General features: G+C 45.9%; 1 protein-coding gene and 1 long non-coding RNA gene across 9 annotated transcripts in view; one reads left to right on the top strand and one right to left on the bottom strand.

Annotated features, from left to right (window-relative positions):
* Positions 1-16,399, top strand: part of ADGRL1 (adhesion G protein-coupled receptor L1) — a 121,092-nt gene extending 104,693 nt beyond the window's left edge. For 4 of the 8 annotated variants that reach the window (XM_053376329.1, XM_053376328.1, XM_053376324.1 and 1 more), the window contains 15 exons: positions 552-590; positions 1,982-2,165; positions 4,857-4,979; positions 5,117-5,322; positions 5,631-5,801; positions 6,207-6,416; positions 7,045-7,265; positions 8,028-8,094; positions 8,849-8,940; positions 11,238-11,406; positions 12,118-12,246; positions 12,391-12,487; positions 12,880-13,008; positions 13,527-13,544; positions 15,286-16,399. In XM_053376329.1, the coding sequence (XP_053232304.1) occupies positions 552-590; positions 1,982-2,165; positions 4,857-4,979; positions 5,117-5,322; positions 5,631-5,801; positions 6,207-6,416; positions 7,045-7,265; positions 8,028-8,094; positions 8,849-8,940; positions 11,238-11,406; positions 12,118-12,246; positions 12,391-12,487; positions 12,880-13,008; positions 13,527-13,544; positions 15,286-16,064 (2,634 nt within the window). In that variant the 3' untranslated portion in view covers positions 16,065-16,399. Of the gene's footprint in view, positions 1-551; positions 591-1,981; positions 2,166-4,856; positions 4,980-5,116; positions 5,323-5,630; positions 5,802-6,206; positions 6,417-7,044; positions 7,266-8,027; positions 8,095-8,848; positions 8,941-11,237; positions 11,407-12,117; positions 12,488-12,879; positions 13,009-13,526; positions 13,576-15,285 lie in introns of all 8 variants that reach the window. The other 4 variants (XM_053376331.1, XM_053376330.1, XM_053376333.1 and 1 more) reach the window with 3 other exon arrangements.
* A 102-nt stretch (positions 16,400-16,501) lies between these two features.
* Positions 16,502-25,104, bottom strand: LOC128407675 (uncharacterized). Its single transcript, XR_008328855.1, has 2 exons — positions 24,569-25,104; positions 16,502-17,644 (listed from the first exon to the last, which is right to left on the bottom strand). It is a non-coding gene; the product is annotated as an uncharacterized LOC128407675 (long non-coding RNA).
* Between the last annotated feature and the right edge of the window lie 2,413 nt (positions 25,105-27,517).

Below are 27,517 nucleotides of genomic sequence, written 5' to 3'. Positions count from 1 at the left end.
AAAACTGGCAGTGATCTACCCCCTTTTTGGGGTTCAGGTCAAAGTTGTTGAGCTTTTTTAGGGGGAGCCAGTTATCTGCCACAGACGTCCAGTGATCTACCAGTAGATCACGATCTACCTGTTGGACGTCCTTGCCCTATTTTATTATGCTGTGTGATGCAATCCTAATAACAAAGTTCCCTATACCCACTTCTTAATAAATAGTCTGATGTGAGACTATTCAGCTTCTGCTGAAAATGGCTACTTTTGAGGTGCAGTCCACCAAATGCTGCTGCTGTACAGCCACTGAAACAGTCTTTCTAGCAAATGTAAATAAATCTTATCTAAATGTCCAATAAGGTGTTGCTTTGGATCCACACTTTCATTCAGGATATGCCTTCATTATCTCTGCCTGTTGATGAGTGAGTTCATGGCCAGAGCAAATGTGCTTAAGATCCCCATTGAACCTATCCCTGTGGACCCTTCTTGCAGAAATTACGTTCTAATCATTTTCTCTCTCTTTGTCCACCTGAACCATTGCTTACTTTGGGCATGGCTGTATCACCTTGCAGATGCACAAGAGAGAAAGGACATGTAAGGACTATATTAAGGTGAGTGTGATTAACAGGTCCTGTGGTTGAAACCCAGATAGGAGCTGCTACCCAAGAAGCAAAGTTTTTCTCACAGAGAATCTCACAGAGCAATCCAGGTCCTCAGTCAAACATGCTTGAGTGGAGCAGAGCTGTCCCCATGGGCAAGGCATGTCCCAAGGCCCCTGTCCAGATGATGGGTGGGCTGGTATTAACCAGTGGAAACTCCCCAAACACAGATGGGTCAGGACCTCAACAGAAATGGGCCCAATCTGGGCCTCTTTAATGCATCGGCATGGGAGCTGTCACAACATAGGGCCATTTTAGAGTATGGATTCATCCAGACTGCATTATTAGGCACAGGTCTGCACTTTAAAGTTCTGTGTCTGAGCATTTTTTTATTTTTTGGTCCTAACATTTTCCCTGGGAAAACCCACCTCCACGTTCCTTTAAAAATCATGACAGATGCCCATTCCATAACTGGAGGCGGGGGAGGAAGAGAAAACACATAGATTCAAAGAATATAACAAAACAATATTTATTTTTTATTTTACTCTAAGAACACCACATAAAGACAACTCTCATAATACTAAAGGAAATCATGGTACATTATCATTATATTTCTGGTTCCAATAATGTACGAATAATAGCAGTTTTCAACAGTGCTATCCATTTGTTGTTGATTTTCTTTTACTCTGATATAATTGGATAGCTTCATCATTTCAGCTGTTTTCCATAACTTCCCTAAATAGTCATCAAGTACATAATAAATTCAGCTACATTTTAAAAAGGAAAAGCACGAAATGACAGGGCATTTCTGTGGGCACATGGGCGATAAATATGTGCTCTAGTGAAGAAATAATACAATGGAGAAGTGTTCAGACTCTAAAATGTGAAGGGAGAAAAGCAACCTAAAACAGTTATAAATGGCATAGGCATTTAGATACGGGATTGTTCTGCTCATCATTGAGCTCAACAAAGGCAATTTCTAGTAGGTGCCTGTGCAATACACACAACTGCATTACCAAAGGCAGTTGATTGCAATGCCTGTGCTGTTCAGGGGAAGAATTGCTTTTTCCCAGCTATGGAATATTTGGAAAATACTATACCCCCTTACAATGGAAGGGCTGCTTGGAGGGAGAATGTCTAATTCCTTTACAACAAAGGAGTAACAAATACGTGGTTCATGCACAATGTTTTATTTTATTTTTAAAATCCCAATACTACTTGTAAAATTATACTCAAAGCAGCCTGGAAAGAATTGTCAGGTGGTGACAGCAATGCCACCACACAAAGACACGTGAATGTTTTCTCTCTGTGAGAGGGGCATCTGTAGCTGGTTTATTATACAATGGGAAGCTAGAGGAAGGGGGGGTGCTTACATCCTCTCTCAGAGCTCTATGTCATTCTAGGCTGTGGTGGAGACGGTGGACAACCTGCTGCGACCTGAAGCTCTAGAGTCATGGAAGGACATGAATGCCACAGAGCAAGTGCACACAGCCACAATGCTCCTTGACATCCTGGAGGAGGGAGCCTTCCTACTGGCTGACAATGTCAAAGAGCCAGCCCGTTTTGTCACTGCCAAGACTAATGTGGGTAAGTCTTTATGCTGGGCTCACATAGAAGAACTAAAGGGGGAGGCTGTTATCCCTACTCAGAGACCCCAATATTTTGCTTCAAAATTTTGCATTGAATGGAGCAGACACAGTGCCTGAGCCTTCTAAATGTAGAGAGGGAGAAATATCAAATACTGGTAGTAAAGGGAAGAACTGTCATTTAAGTATGGGAAAAGGCCTTATTTATAAGCACTGGGATTGTCCTTAAAGCACGTCTACTGCTACCATACAAACGTACCATGGAAATCTGTTGTGTAGTGCATTGGACAAATTTCTTACCTGAACATTGCTGCCATTTAGAAAGTTGCACAGATTCTGATTCCTATGTGTCCAGTAAGAGGTATGTGTGCATTAGTTATTCAGGACAATGTGTACGCAGGGTGCACACACCATTTCCCTTGTGAACGCAATGTCTTTAAGAGAAATTTATCTTGTGTAAAGTGGTTCTTTGGACACAAAGCTTACTCAAACAAGTCAACTTCAGCCAACCTACTTGACTAGATTGTTATGATGAGAAGCTGATGAGAATTGGAAAGTGCTATAGAAATAACAATCATAACATAATAGATCCAGTTCCCTGGGTTCCATCACTTTGTTGTGCTGTAGAGTGACCAAGATATATACTGGTATACCTCGCTTTATTGTGCTTTGTAGACATTGCTTCTTAAAAGGATGTGGAAGCCTGGCCACTTCCAGGGGAAGGAAGCCCCCTGCCACCACTGCCCCTCTTCTGCCCACAGGAGTAGAGCTGGCTAGAACTGGAGCTGGGTTCTTCCCCTCTTGCCTGTGAAGCAAGGGGGCCCTGGCTTAATAGACTACAGTATAGTGTAAACATAACTTTTATATACACTGGGAAACAAAATAAAATAAAATTGTGTGATTCACTTTATTTTGGTGGCATGGAAATGAACCCGCAATATCTCCAAGGTATGCCTATATTGCAAGCACTAGCTTTCAGGGGATGGAAAGAGGCATTGTATTGAAGATGCATTGTCTCTGCACCCCAACCCAGGAACTAGCTTCGAGTGGGAAAGAAGTTGAAAATGCATTGCCTTGAAACCTGTGAGTGTCTGGGGAGGCAGAGTGTCTAAGCCAACAATAGGAAACCCGTGGCTCTCCAAATATTGTTAGACTACAACTCCCATCATCCCTGGCTGCTGGCTGTGGGGGCCACGGATGATAGAGTCGAATAACATCTGGAGAACCATATATTCCCAATCCTTTCTCCTTGCCTGCTGTGACGACACCAAACCATACTGTTGTACCTGGAGAACCTTCAAGAGGGCAGAGCTTCACTGAAGAAACCCAACCCTAGTGCTACACTGAAGACAGTTCTCCTGGGCAGCAGAGTGAAGAGGTGCAGTTTGAGGTGCTGAAGCAAGTAGAGCAGAAAAGGGCAGGAGGAGCTGGAGCAGATGGAGGGAAGAGAAGGCTGGAATTAGGGGAGGCAAAAAGAGATAGAGTAGACGGGCAAAAGGGCGAGTAATGCGAGGAGGGAGAGATGGATGTCCTTTCCGCCCCCCACCCGCTAAATTCCTAGTGCATTTCCCTGCACACATTTATATAAGCACCGGTCTTCTGTGGGTCTCTTGTTCCTGCTGGATTTCCAATGTAGCTCTCTTCTATGGCTGTGCACACACTGAAAGTCCCACATACTGACAGGCACTGTACTGCTTAATAATACATGTCAGTATCTGTTGATGTTCACTCTAAATTGTTTGGCTCTTGCACAAGAAGAAGGAACTGCTTATGGCAGAAGGTAAGGCTGAGGCAAAAACTATAAAATTACATCAGGGAACCAATTAAGCATGTTAGCCTGCACTATTGAAGGAGAAAAAACCCACCCATATTTTATGCCTTGGATAACCACTAATGAGATAGAATCCATTAGTGCAACTATTGCCAAACCTTTCAACAGCATCATCCAAACCATTTTATTACAAGTGAGCATTCTACCAGGTGTTACAAGCTTGGTCAGAACTGTCAAAGAATCTAGACAATTATGGTTGTGCAAGCTAATTCTCTTTTTGTGCAGACAATTCTAGTAGTCATGTTCTTCAGCACTATAAACTGACAGCTTTCTCAAGCATCTTCTAGGGGGGGAAAGGACTTTCATTTCTGGTAGGATACCTAACCCAAAGCTCTTAAAACAAAACATTAAAGCCGAGTCTTCTGAAAATCCTCTCTTGTATGTCACTGCTGCTTGGATTAAGTGACCCCAGAGCAGCAGTGCAAGCAATAAAATTCCAAAATAGCTCAGGCTATTTAGACAAAGAAAGAGAACAGCAATTCATAAGTGAGTGGAAATAACAAATCAAAGGAAGAAACAGGCAGGAGTGGTAGAGATGCCTGCACAGAATTTTTGCATTTAGCACATTACTTCACCATAGAGATGTGGGCAAAACAAAACAAAAACTATCGCCAAATATAGTGTTAGCAGCCACAAAATAGGGATGGCAATTTGGTGTCCACAGAGCATTTTGAGGACAGATGTATAATTTGAAACAGGCTCACTCCATGTCTGCTCAGGTAGTCCAGAGATGTGGTAACATGTGAAAGCTCCGCTTATGGAGCAGGGAATCAAATTAAAAAGAGGATAATTAAAAATTGTTCTGAATATTGTGCCTATGTTTCCTGCTTGTATTCATCTCGCTCTTCCTCCTCATTGCAGTGCTGGAGGTGTCAGTGTTGAATACAGAGGGGCAAGTGCCAGATATTGTTTTCCCACATGAGTATACCACCAAGAATTCCATCCAACTCTCAGCCAACACTATCAAGCAAAACAGTCGTAATGGTGAGCGGGGAACGAAATTTGGGGAGGGAAAGGGACGCCAGGATCTCAAAGACCTTTTCTCTAATGTGATGAGAACCACATTTGCCTCTTTTTGTGGTGCAATATCATGGCCCTGATTCCCTTTCTTCTCTCTTCAGGGGTGGTCAAGGTTGTCTTCATTCTCTACAAAAATTTGGGGTTCTTCCTCTCTACCGAGAATGCCACCATCAAGCTGGGTAGTGAGGTTGGTTCAATTAGCCCCTCACTTGTTGTCAACTCACAAGTTATTGCTGCCTCCATCAACAAGGAATCTAGCCGCGTCTTCCTGATGGACCCCGTCATCTTTACCCTCTCCCACCTGGAGGTGAGACTTGCGTGACATCTGGAACCAGTGTGCTCATTCTCCTATTTTTGGCATATCCTAGGGCATGCCCCACTATGGCACTTGGTGGCCTGTATCCTACTTCTGCACACATACGCCCAACATTGGAAACTCGATGCTTTGTAAGTGCATTGATGCTGATGTTTTGATTGTGTACCAATTCACTCCCATTCTCTCCAGAATGAACCATTTTCCTGTATCCCAACTTCTCAAAGCCTAGGGCCCCTCTACTGCTCTGGCTTCACCCCACGTAATTGACGATTCTTACAGGCATATTTTTTTCCATGTAGGAGAAGAACCATTTCAATGCCAATTGCTCTTTCTGGAACTACTCAGAGCGCTCCATGATGGGTTACTGGTCTACGCAGGGCTGTCGGCTGGTGGAGACCAACACGACCCACACCACCTGTGCATGCAGCCATCTCACCAACTTTGCTGTGCTCATGGCACACCGTGAAATTGTAAGAATATCATTCCCACTGATGGGGGCTGAGGGAAGATGCTCCAGAATGGTTGGGGGGCAGAGAGAACTGGTTTTCTGCCACTGTCAAGGTCCCCCTTCCAGTTCATTATGCACCCGGTATCTTCTTGTCCATACGGGTAACCCAGAAAATCAGGGTGGTCATTATTATTACATGAAACACTGGGAGTTGGTTCTTTCCCTGTTCGCAATAAAGATGCACTGGATTAACAATTACTTGGAGGGTGGCAGTTTATTAGATGGAGACAGTCCATTGGCAGAGAACGGTAAATTAAGTGCTACCAGTATTACAGTCAACCTAAAACTTCCACTCTACAACAGGGGAGAGTACATAACAGGAGAGGAAAGCTGTGCACATCTAGCCTCATTCCGCTTTTCCTTTCAGTACCAGGGCCGCATCAATGGGCTGCTGTTGTCTGTCATCACGTGGGTGGGCATTGTGATTTCCCTGGTCTGCTTGGCCATTTGCATCTCCACTTTCTGCTTCCTGCGTGGGCTGCAGACTGACCGTAACACCATCCACAAGAACCTCTGCATAAATCTCTTCATCACTGAACTCCTCTTTCTCATCGGCATTGATAAGACACAGTATGAGGTGCGTGACAATCTCCCCTCAGAGCAACACCAAAATCACCACGGCATATTCCTCTGCATGGAGGGAGTTGAGAGAGTCACCAAGGGGCATGTGGTACAATAGGACAGGATGGAGATCCCACTGGGGAACATTTGACTTTGCCAAGTCAGTGCAGCCACAGAGGGGAGGGGGTAACAGGAAGGGGATATCTGCAGGAAGCTTCAGCTCACTCTAGAGCAGACTCAGTTTACCAGGCATGGGCATGTGCTTGTTTTGTGACAGAAGCAACACCTGGGAAGTGGACAGTTAACACAATTGTTCCCCTCTGCTTAAGTCACCACTGCTGCCGGGAACAGCCAGGTGTCATAGGCATGTCCAGTTGTCATGAGGAGGTACTGCAGACCCAGGGACGAAATTGTGTGCGTTTGCAGGGTACAAGGGTGGGCATTTTCCCCTTGTGGTCACTACAAAACTTTTTAAAGTGCAGCACCTTTTCCAATCATCACTGCCTTAAAAAAAAAATTATTGTGTGCTACTTTTTTTTTGATTAGTCAGAAAAACAGGATATTTTAAATTAATTCAATAAATGCATTACAAAACGAGGCATTGTGCTGATGGGATTTTTTCTGTCTCTCCCCTTCCATCCCAGATTGCCTGCCCCATCTTTGCAGGGCTGCTGCACTACTTCTTCCTGGCAGCGTTCTCCTGGATGTGCCTGGAAGCCATCCACCTTTACCTCATGCTGGTTGAGGTTTTTGAGAGCGAATACTCCCGCAAGAAGTACTACTACTTGGGGGGCTATTGCTTCCCTGCGCTGGTAGTGGGTATTGCTGCCGCCATTGACTACCGCAGTTATGGCACCGAGAAAGCGTGAGTACATGGAAGGCCAAAGGGAGAGGCTAGTGGAGGGTGCATGGCAATGATAAAAACAGGAGCTTGAGGCATAACTGGGGGATGGGGGGGAGGCTAGTACACTGCACACATAACTCTACGCCAACTGTGGGAGGAGGAGCGCCACAGCAGAGGTTGCCAATGTGACATTCTTCCCCTGACACCCATGAAGCTTCTGAGCTGCCCTGCCCCCTTGATCATGAGGTGGCGAGGATGATTACCTTCTTCTCTCTTGAAAAGTACATAGTAGGAAGTTGGAAGAGTGACAGTCTCTCCCCCTTCCTCTTTTAGTTCTATGCTCTTTTTCAGGCTTATATTTTCTACTATAGCTGACTTACCCAGACTTCCTCTCTCTCTCTCTCTCTCTCTCTCTCTCTCTCTCTCTCTCTCTCTCGGGAGGCAGAGCAGGGCAGAGAGTGAGGAGAGATGTGGCCAGAGCGGATGGTGCCCATAGCACTTGCTCAGAAACCCAAATTTGCCCATGAGCCTGAAAAGGTTGGCAACAGAACTGGCAGAACAAGATTAGAGGTGGGTTTGGGTGACTTGAAAGATACGGGATGAGAAGTCCTTTAATGGATGTTATGACAGAGGGACAGGGCAGAAGAATGAGCAGAGAACAGGCAAGGTTTTGACAGCACATTTCTGGGTGAGTGTCATCTCGTGCCAATAAGCACTCAGGCAATCAAGCCTTGAGGTGTTTTTCCTGCTTCCATCTGACACTTCCCTGCTCTCTTTTGGCAGATGTTGGCTTCGAGTTGATAACTACTTCATCTGGACCTTCATTGGGCCTGTCTCTTCTGTCATTGTGGTGAGTCACTAGGGATTGTTTGGGAACAGACACTCAAGGATTTCCCTTATCAGTCAAAGAATCAGAGTCCCAAAGTTGAGGAAAGAACCGGAGCCCTTGCTCTCCTCCTCAACCCATCATTAGACCTCCCTTTTTCTTCCCAGAGTTAAGAAGAGTGCCTGGGTGTAGGGTGTGTTTTCAACTTTCAAATTCCAAATATGAGAGGTGCTTAAAAGTTGCAATATGACTTGGGACTTCAAAAGACATTTTGGTTACATAAATATAATTTAGGTTTTCTTGGTAAGCAGAATGTGTGTAAAATTGTGTAGAAATCATTGAAAGTGGTTGCCAAGTACTTGCAGTATTATTATTGTTGTTGTTGTTGTTGTTATTTATATTACCTGACATTTTCAGAAGGTAAAATTAAAATTCTTTGGTTTTCTGAAAGCAGTTTATTTGCTTCTTCATCAAGTGTAGTCTTGCCAAGCTGAATGTTGTCCAATCACAAACATAATAGCAGATTTGAATTCCTCACACCCCAAAGCTTATTTTTAAGGCCCCTCACTGAAGAAATTTGCAAAAATTAAGTTTCATCTCCTAAAATGGCATGTCCTAGCCTGGGATGTCATGTTGCTCATTCCTTCCCATCACACACTGACACTGACAAACCCTTTCCCCTGCATCTGGAGAAAGCCACTAGCAGGGGAAAGTGGGAGGTGCTTTTTGCAGAGGACTCCCTTTCCCCTGCTCACATCCATCTGTACACCTCCTTCAGATCAACCTGGTGTTCCTCATGATCACTCTGCACAAGATGATCCGCAACACGTCGGTCCTCAAGCCTGACTCCAGCCGACTGGACAACATCAAGTGAGTTTATGTTTGGATTCCTTTTCATCCTCTGGCTTAGATCCAAACTTCTCCCTACCTTAATAGCACACCTCCAGTGCCTTCAGATTCCTGTGGTGCCTTGTATTTGGTTCCTCTAAAACAGCTTAGTGGGACAAAACCAGAGCAGAGAAAACAGACAACTTGGGGTTTAAAGGGACCGGACACTTGCCCAGACCATGATATCGAGGACCCCATCTGTCTCAGCAGTGTCTCACTCAGCTGAGTGACCTACAGCTGGGAGTAAACAGGCTAGAGGCCAAAGCATAGTGCTTTATGGGCTCAGATGATCCTTTCAGAATGCTGGGATATGGGTTGACTCACTCAGCTTACACTGGGTAACATTATGAAGCTTTTGTTTGATCACTTCACCAAAGGCTTTGGACTGCTGGCCATCTTTATGTCGAGTAGATCTTTCTTTTCCTCACGACCCACCACGCTGCAAAGGGTCCTGTGAAACCAGCATTCTCTCATTTTAAGAGAGTGTCCTTATATTCAGGAAAGGAATTGTCACCCTCTCAGATGAATAGAGTGAGGCTGCTTCATTCAGTCAGCACAGTGGAACTGTCTGAGTCAAGCAGCAAATGAGGTTAGAGTTCTGACACTTTGAGGGAATTTGTCAAGCTCAGTGCTGCAAATAGCCTGCAAATGCCAGTCTGTCAAAAGCCATGTGTTACTCACAAGTTCACATCTTCTTACACTCATTCATACAAAATAATCTAGAGGTGGGGAGAACACCCTGGTTAATGCTGAGTTAAGGTTAAAAAAAAATACTCATAGCTTAAAGTCTACTAAGCGGAGAAATGCAGTTCAGCTAATCCTAACAGCTTTATAAACTCCCTTTACCTTGGCCAAGTGACCCAGAACAATACTTAACCCAAGTAGCTGGAGCAAGTGCTGTGGACAGAGGAGGCTGCTGAACCTCTCAAGGATCCAGAGGAGCCCAGTAAAAAATAAAAAGAGAGAGAGCTGGGAAGCTCAAACATTAATGAAAACTGAACTAAGAAAGTATGAACCTCATGGAACCAAGGAAGGGGGGAAAGGGTAGACCACACTTTCTCTGTGCTATTGCCCTGATCCAAACCACACAGCCCTCTGTATGCACATGCACACAAACGGTTGCTCTTTGTTAAAAAGAAAAATTAAAGTAACAGAATTCCAAGTCACATGTATTTTGATCCTAATTTGCAGGTTACCTGTTACAAAATTTATTAGAGCCTAACCATGTAAACATGGAGTAAACCTTACTGATTTAAGTTGGCTATATTTCAAAATAACCATATTTTTGATTGCAGCCTTAATTTTGCTAATTAACATTGTTACCTGCAATATAACCATTACTTCTATCTGCCAGCCCAGTTTTTAGATGCTTGCTGGTCCTGCTCTTTTTAGTTCATTTACCAAAGAGTTCCAGTGCATTTGTTTACTGCTGGTGTGGTTTTGCAGCCTGCTTCCTGCCGTCTTTCTGTGTTTATTTTAGTTGCCAAATCTCAGTCAGAAATAAACACAGCAACACTTTGAGGTTTTAGTTTTGTCTTTTTCATCCAAAGTACAAATAGACAGTTGATCACTTCTTTCCACTCAAAGAGCAAAGACTGGGAGAACTGACAGTAAGAGGATACTCCTGAGCCAATCCTAACCATGTTTGCTTGGAAGTAAGTCTAGCGTCCGTCTCTTGGGCACCTACTAGAGAGTGCCTTTGATCTCGCGGCTGACGAGTGACAAATATATGGCCATGCCATTTCACAGCCTTTCATTTTGAAAAGCCCCTTTAGAGTCTGAGCACACTCAAGTGTGGAAGTGCTTATGAAGCTTTAAGAGAAAGAAAACAAAAAACAAGCAAACGAATGGTCGAGCGACCACCAAACTAACATTTGGGACTATGGTGTGTTGTTAGGAAATGGCAGGTAGTACACAAGTCCCATGATTTGTGTTTGTATTCAGCAAATGGAAGCCCTTTGTAACAACAAAGGTTAAATGTAAAGGAGGCAGTTTGGTCAACATTTCTGGGCCAAGAATAACTGGAGGTCTGTAGTAACAATTTGGCTGGTAATTCTTAGACATACAACTCTCTCACTAGCAAACTATGGGAGAATCTCCCACATGCTGACTTCCTTGCCCATCTTTCTCTCTCCATCCCCCTAACATTGTCTCACTGTTTCTTTGGTGCCAGAAGTTGTACAGAGGCATCTATAGCATAACAGCCGGGAGATGTGAGGCTAGTTTTGCTCTGGTGAGGACTCCCAATTCCCTGAACTCACTAGTGTCTCCTTCTACAGGTCTTGGGCACTCGGAGCAATCACTCTCCTTTTTCTCCTGGGCCTCACCTGGGCATTTGGTCTCCTCTTCATCAACAAGGAGTCTGTTGTCATGGCCTATCTCTTCACCACCTTCAATGCTGTCCAGGGCATGTTCATCTTCGTGTTTCATTGTGCACTACAGAAAAAGGTGAGTACTGTATCTGTAGTCCAGAACTGAAGGACAACACTTTTTGCTTAAAGTTGTGGAGAACAATGGGAGCTGGTATTCTGAGGTGCTGGTTGAGGGACTTAGGAGACCCAGGGTCATTGGGAAGAGCTGTCAACCTTGCTTGCATGTTGGGAATGCAGGGGCCTTAAAGAGAAGAGAACCATTGACTCTGCAAAGGACTTTGGGTCCAAATTGAAAGGAATTGCATAGGACAATTGCCTGATTAAAAAACAAGAAACACCGAGTCAATTAAACAAGTTTTAGTCCATTAATTAGTTAATTAATCAATTAAGTTTGCATAGAAGTAAAGAAAATAGTTTCTGAATGAAGACGGGTCTTTGTCTTTGTTTTAAATAACATACCCATGTATCATAGCAGGCATCATCTTAGAAGAATCATTCCCTCCTGTGCGTGAGAGAAAAGGGGGGAGTGCCCCTTTAAGATGATGCTTGCCACCTGCAGTTTTTAATAAGTATTTCATCTTTAGAAAATATCTGCCTGATTAATTGTGACCCTTTTTAAGTAAATGTTTCAAACTCATAAATTTAAGTAATTAATTGATGGAACACTGCTGCCCTAGTGAAGAAAAGGCTTAGCTAAGAGGGCAGAACCAGCTTGAATGACCATGCTGTAGCCAAGACAATTCATGCCTTGCCCCCTTCCTTGACTCTCCTCCCTACAATGCACCAGGTTCACCGGGAATTCAGCAAATGCCTGCGACACGCATCCTGTTGCCTACGGAGTCCGCCAGGGGCCACACTGGGCTCCCTCAAGACCTCAGCCATCCGCAGCAACAACCGTTACTACACTGGGACACAGGTACCATTGGGCAGACTGGGCTGGGGGGGGGAGTGCTGCTGTTACTGGTCTGGAGAACAGGAGAGGCTGGGACATATTCTTAGGCCACAATACCCCTGGGGGTCTAGTTGCCCTACTGAATCCAGAGTGGGACTGTCTTTTCAGAGCCGAATCCGGAGAATGTGGAATGATACTGTAAGGAAGCAAACTGAGTCCAGCTTTATGGCGGGTGATCTCAACAGCACTCCCACCCTTAATCGAGGTGAGCAGTCACTCTGTATTTTCCATCATTTCCTGCAACTCCTTTGTGAGCCAGAGGGCAGGCCTGTACCCCCCCACACCTGACTAAGAGGTTCCTGCCCCACCCTTAAAGCTGCTCCCCGGCCCCACTCTCTACAACCAAGCAAATGAAACAGATCCCTACCAAACACCACTCCGTATCAGTTTCTCCCAGAGAGTCACCTTTTCTCCTCGGCTATCTCTGGTGGCCTCCAATGCAGTTCTGCTCACATGGCCATGACTCCCCCCCCCCCCCGAGCCAAGCTACTCAGTCTCCTCCCCATCTCCAGCCTTTCCTCCAACCCCAGATGTGGAGGCTCAAGTCACTTTCTACCTCCATGGTGCTAACACCTTTGCCTATACTACTTTTTGCAGGCACAATGGGGAACCACCTGCTGACCAACCCCGTGCTGCAGACACGGGGCGGGACCAGTCCTTACAACACACTCATTGCTGAGTCTGTGGGCTTCAACCCTGCCTCACCACCTGTCTTCAACTCCCCAGGTAAGGGCATCGTCACCCAGGATAACATACTTTCCCCTCTAGATTGATGCCCCAGACTGAATTAGGGTTCCATTTGCACACACAAATACAGAGCTCCACATTTTCCTTATTGAAAATCGGGGGTGGGGTAGGTAGAAAGCAGAAAAAACACCTGAGATTTCTGCTTTTGAGTCTGGTGAAAAAGTAATTCCTCAAGCCTGGGCGCTGGGAGGAATGGGTCAGGAGAAGTGGCAGTGGAGGAGCTCCTCCTTTATTCTCCCGGTGCATAAGATCCTGCCTTGTACTGAGACAGACCATTGGTCCCTCTTGCTCAGTATTATCTACACTGATTGGCTGTGGCTCCCCAGAGTCCCAGCCGTACCTAGAGATGCCAGGGAGCAAACAGCTGGTGCTGTGCCACTGAGCTATGGCCACAGAGAGGATTTGGGCCATGTCTTATTTTGCATTACTGGGCCCAGCCACCTGGATAACCCTCTTTCTCTCTTTTCTCTTCCTCTCCCAACTGTTGCTGCCTGCAGGGAGCTTCCGAGAGTCCAGTACGTCCCTCCTTTCCAGTTCCATTTCGCAGTAATGTTTCCTTCATTGCTAGTTTGACTGGCAGGCTGGGGGTGGGTGCAGCACAGACGTGAGCCAAGTAGCGGGTGTGTAGGGAGAATAGGAAGGAGTGCTGGCTTTTTGGAGGGAACTCCTCCCTTACTCATGTTCCCATTTCTCGGAGGGTGGTGGTGCAGCATGGTTTGCGCAATTCTGGCTGTGGGCACTAGATGGAGCTAAATGCATCCGCAGAGCTCAGCGATACCCAACCTTCCCATCCCTGCATGCTGGGTTGAAACCATGGGCCCGTTAACCTAGTGTGCACCCCGTGCTCTAATGGGCTGACTGTACGTCTCTGACAAATGGTCCCTCCAGCCCCAGAGGCCACCTTTGCTGGGGGGAGACCGCAGGCTTCTTCCATTGGCAGATCAGATAACTTGCGTGCTCCGTGTTAAGCATGTGGCTGTGTGCGGCTCAGCAGCCATGCCAACGTGGCTATTCCCTCTCACGTCACCTTAGAGGTTATGCCTTAGTTGCACTCTTGCTATCTTACTCAACAAACCACATTCCTCTTTCCCACACGAGTATCAGTACTTTCACACATGCATACCTAACTCACATGTAGTTGAATCCTGCGCTTATTTCCACACTAGACAATAAAAAAGAGAAGTGAACTGCAATCTGATGCTTGTTGGAAAAAAAAGATTAAATTTAACAGAAGAGTATCCCAAAGATCATCAACAAATACATCTTATTCAAGGACAATAGTTCTATATGTTCTTTTTAAAACAAACAAACCCCAAACCGAAGCCACATCTTACCATGTGCATCAGAGTCCTCCTATGCTTCCTATGTAGAGAGGAGCAGTGTCTGGTTAACCCTGTACTGACAAGAAGAGAAGAAGGAAGATAAGTGGCTGTTGCTGCTGCTGCTGCACAAGCATCCCTGCCCCCTTCTGGCTGGCTGTGCTATCCTGCTGGCAAAGGCAAATGCTAGAATTCTGTATATAGCTGTGGCACCTTCATCTGCTCCCTGGAGAAGAGCTAAAGCTTGAAGAGCAGCTCGGTTAGTGGCCCGTTGCTGGGAGCCTGCCTTCTTGATCTGAACTGGGCCCTGGTGGAAAAGGCTCTGCCTCCCTTCCCCGGGATTCCGAAATGAAGGGGATTTCTGATGCACGTAGTCATTGCCTTGTTACTGTTATTATTTCATTTTTATTAGATTTCTATACCGCCCTTCATCAGAGGCTGAGGATGGGGTGGTTTACAATATAAAAACACAAAAATACATAACATAGTAGCAAACCGAAACAATAGCTCATCCCACAGTTATTATTTGTGTGAATCAAGTCTTAGAGAATACCTTGTCAATATAGGAACTCTCAGAGAAGCCTTGCTTGCTTGAAATGTGCACTGACCCTTTCAATTCGGTTAAATAAATTACCCACTCATGCAGCCTCAGCTTCAGGTTCATCTCTCTTAGCTTCTACCTCCATTTTTGTTGCTGCCATCATTTCCCATACACACAAGCCAGTTCTCCCCGTGTAAAAACCCTACATATTTCTTACACACACTTCTTATCCGCTTTCTTCCTCGGCACACACACACACCACTTGAGCGGACTGTCTGCCCAAGTGGAACTTAGTTCCCAAGTGATGGCTTCTGCTCTGTGGCCTAAACATTAGTTGCTTATGACCTCCCTCCCGCCTCCTCCCACTAATACCCATCTATGTGCCCACCTTTACAGAGCACCCCCTGAACAACAGCCGAGACGCCTGTGGCATGGACACCCTCCCGCTCAATGGCAACTTCAATAACAGCTACTCCCTCCGCAGTGGCGACTTCCCAACCGATGGCACCAAGATGGCCGACTGCCGACGCAACCTGAGTGACGCCGCCGCCTTTGAAAAAATGATCATCTCCGAGTTGGTGCATAACAACTTGAGAGGGGGAGGCAGTGGCGTGGTCAAGGGGGGCGGGGGTTCTGCCGAGACCTCCAACCCCCCTGGGCCCCCTCCCCCTCCCAACGTAGTTGCAGGGGGAGGGGGTACCAACAATGAGGATGACGCCATTGTGCCTGACGCCCCTTCCTTGACCCATGAGGAGAACATGGAAATTGAACTCATGTATAAGGCCTTAGAGGAGCCGCTCTTGCTTCAGAGGGCACAGTCCATCCTCTACCAGAGTGACCTGGAGGAGTCGGAGAGCTGCACAGCTGACCTGACAGAGGGGGGCGATGGCCAAGCCCCTTCCCCCAACAGGGACTCTTTATACACCAGTATGACCAACCTGAGGGACTCCCCATACCCGGACAGCAGCCCTGAGGCAGTTGGGGAAGTGCTTCCTCATGCCCAAGCCATCAATGAAATCTACTATACCAATCGGCCAGCCTTGGTGCCGCGCAACCAGCTCCAGGCCTACTACCAAGTCCGGAGACCCAGCAATGATGGCTACTTGGTCCCAGGAAGCTTAGAAAACCCAGCAGTGGAGGGAGATGGCCAAATGCAGCTGGTGACCAGTCTCTGAGGGGCTGAGAAGGGACTGAGGGACCATAACACCCCCCAAAAAAACCCCCCAATGCGGCACTGTTGCCGTGACCTGAACATTTTAATTTTTTCCTGGAAGAAAGGGTGGGGAAGAAGAGAATGGCACAGGGCTGGGGAATGAATGGAGGAGAGAAGGTGGAAGAAAGAGCTGAGTGAGGCAGAGGGCTTCTCCGAGGAGAAGGGAGGGGCAGCCATTTTGTCCGTCTTTCCTTCCATCCAATTAGATTTCCAGACAGAAAGTGGCACGTGGCCTATCTGGTTATGTCCGTTTTCCTTCTCCAGGCAAATAAATGCAGTGGAGGAAAGAGAGCTGAATCTAGGCAAAAGGATCAGACTTATTTTGACAATACCTTCTAGACAATTGGGGGGGGGGATGAACCAAGAAATTAGGGTGGGAAAGTTAAAAAGCTGACATAATAATATTTTTTATTATTCAAAGCCATGAGGGTTCCACATGCAGAGACTGGGGCACCTGGGGAAATGCCCTGCCCTGCACCCTGGCTCAGAGCCTGCTCCCCACCCCTCGCCTCCCATAGCTTAAGAGTATGAGGGACAAACAGGGCCATGTGGCACTCGGCCTAGTCGGGGTTGAGATTCAACCGTTGCCAAAAAAGAGAGACAAAAGACAGAGAAACGTATGAGGGTGGGGGGAGAGGAAGGAGCTGTTCAGGTAACGCTATGCTGAGAACCTGCCTTCCAGTATTTGTTGGCTGTCACAGTTTATCAACAGGGTTTGCATCAAGTTCTTCAGCTCTTTCAGATTGGCAGGAAAGCTTTGCTTTGATTCTTTCCTCTCTCTCTCTTTTTTTATTTTTTTAAATTAAAGCCCACATAGGAATGTTTGAAATGCACCATTGCTTCTGGGGAAGGAGGAAGTAGCACTGAGGTGTGGCTGTCCTTAGATTTTTTTTTTCATTTGTATGGCCACACATGGTGGCCTTTCCCCCTCCTAGTTGCTTTAGGGCCACCGAGCCTGACGTAAAATTGCACAATAAGTAAGAGATGATGAGGGGTGGGGTGGTGGTAGCAGAGGGGGCATTTCTTCCCGTTTCACTCAGTTCCACCAGTCGCCCCCACGGCCTGCTAAGTTCCAGCTCCAGACATTTAGAAAGTGATGCAAGACTGATCTCACCTTCCTTCTGTTTCATTCCTGCCCACGAAGACGCAAACGTCAGGAGTATCCTGCAATGCAAATATGGCTGCCGTCAGAACACATTTGGGACTACATGGGAGAAAGTAGGAGTGTTGAACTCTCCCCCGCCCCCCAGACTGGATGGATTGTCCTTCAGAAAAATGACAAACAGAACAAACAAAAAAAACAGCAACAAAAACACTAACCCAGACTGCACTTTTTTTCCACCCAAAGGAAAAAAGAAATAGCAAATCTCCCTCTTCAAGCACAACTCCGACTTTTCTCACCAACTCTCGGCCAGGGAGAGTTGGGGAAGCAACCAGTCTCACCTAGAGGCACCATATTTCCGGGGCGGGCGGCGGGCGGGGTCCAAATGGGTTGGGAAGCGGGGGATGTGATACCAATTGAAATGCTGTAAATATGAAAACCTAAAAACAAATCAGAGAATTGATTTACTCACTTGAAAAAAGGAAAAACAAACCAAGGAACTTTTCTGTCTGGGTTTTAAATATATCTATATCTATATAATATATATAGATATATGGTACTCAGCTCTGCTCTGGCCCCATGTGTGGTATGGGAGCATGGAAGGGAAAATGGGGGGAAATATCCCTTCTTTGACAAAGACAACTGGGAGAAACCCGCCGAGAGCAGATTTTTACAATCAAAAAAGAGGAAAAAAAACATTTTGGCACAATTTTTATGTAATATATAACATATACTGCGTCATTTCTGTGACCTTGAAGCATTTCCCCTTTCCTGCCAGATGAGGTACCTTTTTCATACATCTCCACATGAAGTTGGTTATTTTCTCATTAACTGCCACTTTGGAATTGTGGGTGGGGAAAAAAACACTTTTACTGCAAGACCCAAAGATGCTGTAATGCTGTAGGTTACAGAAAAATCCTTCGCTTTTAAGAATTTTAAGAGGGGACAGAGTAGTTTCATTTCATCATCATCATTATTTTTAAGCAGCCATGTCTTACCTATTTAGAAATTTCCAGGCTAGATGTCACGTTATATCAAAAAGGGAAATGGTGTGTGGTTTTGCCACTTGGAGCCTTGAAATGTTTGTTCTCCTCCTTTTATTTTATTTTGTTTTTATTATTATTATTGCATCTTTTGTCCTCTCCCAGTTAATGGAATTGCTAAGAGACTTGGTCAAAAGCAGAAGGCGAGGGTTTGGCATTCTTAGAAGTGTACCTTCCTTGGAATAGTCAGGGGCTTCCTTTCTCTGTGCCATATTGTGGCAGGAAAGAAGAGCCATCGTCACTCCTTGTTGCCTGCTTACATCTCTTACCCCAGTGCCACAAGCTAAGACCCAAGGAGCCAATATTAAATTGCCCTGTACAGTGGCAGCACAATCAATCAAGTCCTCCTTTTCCATCAGGAGACAGCACTAACCCTGATGACAGTGAGCTTTCTTCTTTCTTTCGGTTTCTTGCTCCATGTTCGCCTGTGTTATCATTGTGCAAGGCCTGTTCATATGGTCGCTTCCCCTAGCAACTGCATGTTTGCAGCATCCAAGAATGCCCCTTGATCATGTATGGTAAAGAGAAGCTTGTCGTGTGCCCATATTGATATTTTCTGCAAAGAACCCAGTTAAAGGCTGGCCACAAAGAAAGAGAAGAACACACGTTGTGTAACCCTAAAACCCAATAGAGCTGTAGCTCACAAAGCTTGATCTGACATCATTTAGATCTAGGGACATGGCATAGACTTTTTCACCTAGAGCCATCTCCCCCTCCACCCAACCTAATGTAATTATACTTGATTCAGAGATAGGGACTAATGGTTTTCAGAAGCATTTTGTTTTATATCCGAGTCATACTTTCAAAGGGCACAGGGAATTGGGTTGTGGGGCTTTTGACGCCCTTGTTGCTGTTTCCACAGGTTTGGGTTGTATTCTTCATTAGGATCTCATTGCATGAAAGTTGGAAGGTTAGTGTGACAAATCCATATTGGCTCAAACTCCTTCCTGCCGCTCTTTCGATCTTGGTCCAGAAGCAACTTGCTCACTCTCTTAGATGGACAGCTTACCCTTGTGAGGACAAGGCCCCACTCCCGTTTACCTGATTCTATCACCAAACCATGGTTCTGATCAATCCTCTCCCCAATACCAAATGGCCTTATTCACCCCACTTGCATTTGCTGCATTGGCCCAAGGAAGGCCCTGTGTTCAGGAACTGCCTTGGCATGATCACCAAGAGGTACCTCCATTTGGAAACCTCACGTGGAAAACAAAAACAAAAAAACCAAAGACATATCTGCCCTCATCCATCCTGTTGGAGCGAAGCGGTAGAGACTTGAGTCTCTAGCAGCCCAACCTCAAGGCTTTGCGCTTTCCAGCTTCATGTTAGCTATGAGTAGTCCACACTGTACTTGAGATTTGGACTTTAATTGAAGTGAAAAGATTGACACGATTATGAAGTTATATCAGTGTTACGGCATGTTCCGTCCTGGCACAAGAGGAAGGGGGCGCTAACACTATTGAAGTAACCGCTGTAAGAATAGTCTTGGAAACCAGCCACTAGAATCAGCCCAGGTGCTCCCGGGTGCTGGGTAGTTAGTGGCAGCCAGAATCCATATGCGTTGAAGGCATGTTCATGCTAGTTGCACTTTGCCATTGCCCTATTTCTTTTATTCCTGCTTATCTTGGTGCAAGGAAAAATCTTGGAGCTCTGTAGAGGCACACCCCTGTTTTAACTTGGACTACAGGTATAGGCCAAGAAGAGTCCTGCAGCCATTACTGCCACTGAGGAGAGAGGTATGCTCACTTGTGTGTTGGTATGCAATAAGGCCAGCCCTAGATATGAGGGGGCCCTTGGCAGACCACCTTCTGGTGAGCCCCCCCCCAACTGGAGACCCCTTACAAGCTCACCCACTGGTAGTGGTGCCGGCAGAACTTCTGATCAGTGGTGTGTTGTCCCCAGCTGGGGAGCTCTGAGATCTGCCACAAGGGGTCCCAGCAGCTATCCAAGGATACTGTATGTGGAAGCTGAGACTGTCCTCTTTTAAATGTGTACTCCCTCACCTGTTGTCAATTATAGTTCACCGTTATCATACCCACCTCTGACAATAGAGTGTGCATCCAGAGAAAGTATAGCTGTCCAGCCCAAACTTGAGAAGTAAAGCTACCACTGGGATAGAAGGGGGCTGCCCCCTCCAGTTACAAAAATATATATTTTAAAAAATACCCTGACTGGGCTATAATTATTTTGAAAGGTTATTTGTGCTCTTCACATACCTTCATGATTTCATAAATCTCTTCCCCTAACTCATCTTTTTTGTTTCCTTTGTGGGGAAGATGCTCCAACCCTCTGGTTTTAGCTGCCCATTTTAACCTATTTTCAACAACTTCCCTTGTTAGATGAGAGTTGCATATTGTATTCTACGTATGGGTGTGCCATAGATATCAAGAATGCTGTAGCGCTAATTGCTGGTTTGTTTTTAATCCTTCTCCTAACATGGAATTTACCTTTCTTCTTTTTAACTCTCATGATATCCTTGCACTTTCCATTTTGACTCCCAAGATTATATTCTTGTGTCATTTGCTAACCCTTTAACCAGTTTTAGCGTTTCGGTAGGGAACTGTAAGTTCCCCTCATATCCAACAGTGATAAAAACAGCCTTTTCTCAATCCACAACTTGAAGGAAATGCCCTATTAGCTTAGAGCAAGAATTCAGAAACTGTGACCCTCCTGATGCTATGGGACAGCCCACAGCCCATCCTAGACTTGGAGGGTAGCAGTATGTTCTGTACATTTTTCTTTGGGTCTGCATGGTGCAGATGCTCCAAACGCCATCCAGCAGCACCCACTGCAGAGTCCAGATATTTTGAACGTAAGTGGCATTGTCATTCTAGGGTGGAATGGTGGGCAAGGCTGCACATGTCTGCTCTGGGCCTTGCACAGATTGATTTCTACTGAACTTTTGTACAGAATTCATCTTGTTTTATATCATTGAAGTCTCAATCTGTGGGTTACAGAAAGGAATGAAAGGTATCAAAAGTTTGAATGTGAAATCTGTAGGATAGTAAAAAAACCTAGGAGGCATCACATTTATCGTGAAGCTTCAGGAGCCAACAGGTGCCACTCATTTTGTATGGCCAGAGGGGGCTCAAGCTTCCCCTCCTCAGCTTCCTAAACAACTCCTGCTGACACCTCCAGCCATCCTGGGCATAGCCAGAAGCCCTCTTTGCTTGCACCCCCATTAAGCCGAGGCACCTGGCCTGTCATTCTTTTTCTCTACCCATCCATCTAAGACTTATGCAAACCCATGAGCTCAACTCACTTTAGCAAAGTACTCCGCTTGACTTCTCCAGAGTTACATCTCCTTGGCCCAATGAGAGCAGTTGGGCAAGCTAGCCCAAGCTTACTCCCTCTTCAGCCTTCAAACCAGAATAGCACGGAGAGCAGGATAAAATCTAGGACAAGAATATGGCCCATGATTCCTGTGCCATGAAGCTAGTTGGGCAAATTAGTCTCTCTGCCTCACTTAAGTAAACTGTACTCTGTTCATCTAGGCCATCTTTGTCTTCTCTATAATTGGCTGTCTACAAGCCAACATGAGGGGCATTTATGCATAAGCTAGTTCAGGACAGCACTACCTCTAGGGCAACATTTAATCTCCAAATCTGCTGCTCTAAATGCCACTCTGAGCTTAATCCTCTGAAGCAGTGGCAGACATGCCCTGCTCCCCCCATGTTGGGGGAGTGAAAGACACTCCCTTCTTTGCCAGGAACTCTCTCAGGCTGCCTCCAAACTCCTCAAGCGTGGTTCTTTTGCAGAGTCCGTGAAAGGACAGATATATCGCCTGAACTAGCAACCAGCAGAGCTAAGAAGCGGAGAATCGCCCATCTTCCCCAAACTGCATGACCAAGGGGTGTGCTCCAATGCAATGGGGCCTCCCAGTTTGTGGGGAGTGAGTTTTTGCATTGGGCTCCCTGCCAGCTAAGGCTGCCATACAGGGACTCCTTATACCAGCAGCTCCTTGCTTGGCACAGGCCTCCACAAGGCAGCCCTGTGCCCTAGATTGGGTCTCCCCACTTCCGTGGGCAGTGGTGGCCTTGAAGGGGTTGGAACAACATCTGTAGGGCCACCTAGTACCAACTGGTGGGCCCAGACGCCAATTATTTTCACTCAGTCATTCCAGTGAAGGTTTGAGCACCAATATACCACGCCCAGCAAAGGTAGAGAGTGAGTGAGAAAGACTTGTGCTGGAACAGGAAGCGGATGCAAAAAGGGAAAGGGATGCCTAGCGGCATAACGGCAAATGGCAGCCTGCTTTCCATAGCTGCTAGCTGGTTCCCTGGTCAAGCCACACTGCCTCCTTGAAGCTGACCCTCCCTGCTCTCCCATCCTCATTCCCAGCTCCCTCCAGGTTTAGCAGTGAAGCTGTGCCTTTCGAATGGCAGCATGAAGGCCTGAGCCCAGGAACCCGGGGCCTGCTGGGAAGGTTTGCGATTCATTCTCTCCCTTGGCCCCTCAATGTCCCCCTCCTACAGGTTGGTGCTGATCCATTTCAATCTCCACACCGTTGCTTTTGCCCACTTTGCCTCCCCCCCCCTCTTTTCCATTTCTCTTGTCTTTCAGTCCCCTTCCCCTCCTTTCAACATGCCAAACCAATTTTGGGTCGAGTGCATTAAACAGGAAAAAAAATATAATAATGAAAATTTTAAAAATATTTAAAAAAAATGGAAACTTGTTGAGTTACAAAAAAAAATAAAACAATAAAGAAAATACAATTTCTTGGAACTGCTGGTAGTTGCGAATATTTCTTTGTGGCCAAGATGTACAGGGGGCATAAAGCGAAAACACAGCCATGGAAAGGGCCTGATGTGAAAAATCATCCCAGGCACTTTGAAGACTGTCCATGGAGTTAGCTTCTCTGTAACCAGCCACTGCATTTTCCTTTACTTATTTACTTTCACAAAATTGAGTAAAATTGTGTAATAAGCATAAAATTCCTGATTCTCCTCATCCTACCTCCTACATGGGGAGGAGCAGAGCTAAACTGAGCAACGAGGGGAACCATCCCCACATCCAGCTTAGCTTGCATCAGCTAAGGCAGAAGGTGTGGAGGTCAATTTCCTCCCATTTTCTTTGCCATGTGAGCTCTAGGCCCAGATCAGGCCCATTACTAGCAGTTGGATCCACAGATTGGTCTCTTCCCTGTCTTAGACAGACCCATTTTAGATACCGCTGACAGCTTCCTCCCTGTGTCTTCAGCAGGTGCAGTGGCAATGTCCACAGTCATGGAGCTCCACCTGCCCACCCCTCAGCAGACCTCTGACACTTCCCAATTCCACACAGACAAAACAGATTGCTTCTGTTTCATGGAGCAATTATAGCTCCTAAAGAAAAATTATGGAAACAAAATTCCGAATCTCTCAGAAAAGATAATACCACACTCCTTTAATTTTTTTTTTTAATTCCCATAACATCAATGGCTACAGATAGAAAAGGTACATTCTTCACAGTTGTGTGTTTTATCTTGTGCACCAGCAGAGATTACCATCTCCTAGGTGGACCTTATTCATATGTCTCGTGAAGATATAACCCAAATAATATTCTCTCAGAACTTTAGACAAAGAACAGCATGTAGTAATATGTGCAAGATAGTCTGCTTAAGATGCTTTAAACCACTAGGACAGGCACACTCTGAATACGACCTGTCTTGTATCTTCTAAAAAAGCAAAATGCATCACACTTAACTGAGCTAGTAAAGGCCATCCTATCGCTGAATTTTAGCAAGTCCTTTAAACAACAAAAGGAATGTAAGGGAAATTCTTATATTATGGTGCTATTTTAGAAACAGATAAGAGTTGTTTTATCCATCTGGAGGGATAAGTCAAGCAGTCTTTGCCTCAAGCTTCACAGCAAACTCTAAACTATACAGGATACAAAAAAGCCTAATTTCACTACCAGAGATAATACAAACACTTCCCTAGTGTGATTATTCATTTCCTCAAAGGCTATCCTAAGAGGGCAGCAAGGCTCACTGAAGATAATTTTAGCCATTAGTTTCACACAATCTTCACACAAACTGTTTGTATTGCTGCTGTAGCCATTTCAGCTCTACATAAAGCAGTCAGTGTGGGCGGCGGGGTGGGCGTGCGCGCTAATAATAATCACAAAAGTCTGCTGTGAACTGTCTCCAGTGGACTTAAAATTCTCAGAGACTCCACCTGGGCTCCATAAAGACATTGCAGGGCCACCTAACGTCCATAAATAAATAAATAAATAAATAAATAAATAAATGCAGTACCAGCCCAGGACACATCCTTGGTGAAGAAGTAACAACCCTTTGTGATCCTGATAGAATCAGATAAATTTTCCATGAATGCCTACCTTGGCTGCTGCCAGTCAGTGTGCAGACAATTGGTCTCACTTGTCATAAAGCTGCTTTCTACAATACTGAGGTGTGTGGGTAGGAAGGAAGTTGGACTAGTGGAATTAATCCAGCAGCAGAGGCGCTGAGTTGCATCCAACATTGGGGGGCACTGTGCACAATGTGTGTTGGGAGGAGGCCGATAATAGGAGGCCACCGCTGTGAGGCCTGGCACCACCACTACGAGGCCTGGTGCCACAAGGCCCGGAGAGGCCAACCGCCACAAGGCCCAGCACCTCAAGATTGGGGGGGGGCGGGGCTGAAAACACCTCAGCTCTATAGAGTTGGCACCTTTGTCCAGCAGGACTCTTTCTATGTTCTTAAACAGGCCCAAGCATGCTATGAAGGGAAGAAGAGCAGTATCTAATATCCAGAGAGGTACCAGAATAACTCAGGCCTGCGTGAGACGCTTGTCACCTGCCTTGCAATTCTCAGAAATAAGTCTCAGTATATTATTTGGACCTTACGGCCCTGTAAGTATGCCTAGAACTGCAGCTGAATGTGTAGGCTGCAGTTTCCTCAGCAAGTGTAAGTGACTAGGAGTGCTTTCCTTAAGCAGGAGAAACATGTCAGAGTGCTGCATTTGCATTAATTAGAGGGTGCTATTTGGGTGTATCTGGTATTGAAGCTGAAACATATAATTGTGCCCTAGACCTGTGTGCAAAATGTAAATAGCAGTCGTGGGTGGGAGCTGGGAAATATTGCAGGAAGGGAGAGTGTAAAAACTTATATTTATTACATTTATATCCCGCCTTGGGTTCACTGGAAGAAAGGCTGGGATAGAAACATAATAAATCTTCCAGTGAACTCAAGATGGCATGCATAGCTCTCCCCAAACAGCACCTTTTATCCTCGCAACATTCCTGAGAATTAGGTTAGACAGAGATGGCAATTGGCCCAAGGTCACCCAGTAAGCATCATGTCTGAAAGGGATTTGAACCAAGATCTCTCTAGCCCAACACTCTGACCACTACACCACACTAGCTTCCCACTAACTTCCTTTGTGGCACAGAGAGCATTCAGGCTGCCTAAGCTGCTGTTTAGTCTAAATCAACTACTCTTTTTCTATATTGAAGAATGTCAAGGAAGCTCAATTCAGGAGGGGAAATGAGCATGTTCATCACCTGGCAAAATCCAAAGCAGTTGAATCAAATCCATACGCTCCCTTCTCCCAATTTGGTTGTAGGCAGTGGGGTGCGGTGGCAAGGCTCACATGACCTGCAGTCAGTCATGTAGAGGAGTGTGAACCCCCCAGTGGAGACAATCTGCTGCTCCTGCTGGCATGTTTGCACCACACCAACCACACCACCACCTTGCCCCTCCCCTTCTACCTGTGAGTAAGCAGCAGCAACTGACTGGTGGCCAGGTGAGTACTGCTGCTTCACCACAGCACCATAGCTACTGTTTGTAGACCTACTTTGGCCCGTAATAATTTGGCGTCATCATAATTCAATGAGCTCTGACAGAATGAAAGTCTCAAAAACCAAGAGGGAGATTATATTTTGCTAGGAGGACAGATAGAAAACGACACACTTGCAGGGAGGTGGAGGAGAGATTTAGAGCAAAGGAGGATTAGAGATGGTTTTATCTTAAAGCTGGAGGGGGGAACTTAGAGAATTCTGGAATGAAACGAGAGCACGGGTCAAAGGATTCTTAGATCCTGAATCTCTGAGTTCTGCTCTCAGTTTTGGTAGAATATAGTTTTGAAGGCACATCTGATTGAACAGTGTGCCTTGTCATCTCATTCTCTGCCTTTCTACTCCCAGTAGAGCAGTTTTAGGCATAGCGAATCAAAACAACAGCATACAAAACTAAGGCTGCACATGAGTGGCTTGAAACACAGCCAGGTCATCCCCTCCCACTGCGTTTTACATTGCTGTAATACTGTATGCAGGGACGCGGGTGGCGCTGTGGGTTAAACCACAGGGCCTAGGACTTGCCGATCATAAGTTTGGTGGTTCGAATCCCCGCGATGGGGTGAGCTCCTGTTGCTCAGTCCCAGCTCCTGCCAACCTAGCAGTTCGAAAGCACGTCAAAGTGCAAGTAGCTAAATAGGTACCGCTCCAGTGGGAAGGTAAACAGAGTTTCCGTGTGCTGCTCTGGTTCGCCGGAAGTGGCTTAGTCATGCTGGCCACATGACCCGGAAGCTGTAAGCCGGCTCCCTCGGCCAATAAAGCGAGATGAGCGCTGCAACCCCAGAGTCGGTCACGACTGGACCTAATGGTCAGGGGTCCCTTTACCTTTACCTAATACTGGTCTACTGCACCAGAGAGGGGCAGGCGTGTCTCTACCCAGTGCACACTGCCTGAAGTGATTCACCACGCCTACAACCCCTCCCACTCCAAACTCCTCTTCCATTAAACCGCACATCTGCAATGGGTGTCCGTTTAATCACACTTTCAACTCAGATGGAAGCTCATTTGAGGGGAAAGTGCATCAAACAGTGATTTCTTTAAAAAACCACACACAACCTATTAGATACATATGAATTGTGGCTAATGTATGTGTGCTTGGCTTCAGTCACCAGTGGTGGGAGCACACTGGAGCCAGGGTAAATGGTGATGTGTAGACATCCTAGAGAATCTGGTTACAAGGGCATCTCTAGAGGCTGGAGTTGGAGGGAAAGGAATAAGGTTTACAGTGGAGTTCTGTGCATGTCTGCTTAGAAGTAATCAGTTGCATTCAGCTCAGTGGCTCTTGCCCCAGAGTTCCAGGTAACTGTGCACTGAACCAAGCCTTAGCGATGCTCCTGATCTCCACTTCCCCCTTTCGTGGCTCCTTGTGAGGAAAATACCAAGTTACGGAAGTGACCAGGATTGAACAGCTGAAATTGTTTCCCTCTAGAAAACCAAGAGAGCCTTTCTTGTTCGTTATTATTTAGAGAAGGCACACAAACATGCTGAATTCCT

This window comes from Podarcis raffonei, chromosome 2 (assembly GCF_027172205.1).
Source record: "Podarcis raffonei isolate rPodRaf1 chromosome 2, rPodRaf1.pri, whole genome shotgun sequence".
Lineage (NCBI taxonomy): Eukaryota > Metazoa > Chordata > Lepidosauria > Squamata > Lacertidae > Podarcis > Podarcis raffonei.
Note: the sequence above shows the minus strand (reverse complement) of the source record. Positions and strands in the feature narration are given on the sequence as shown.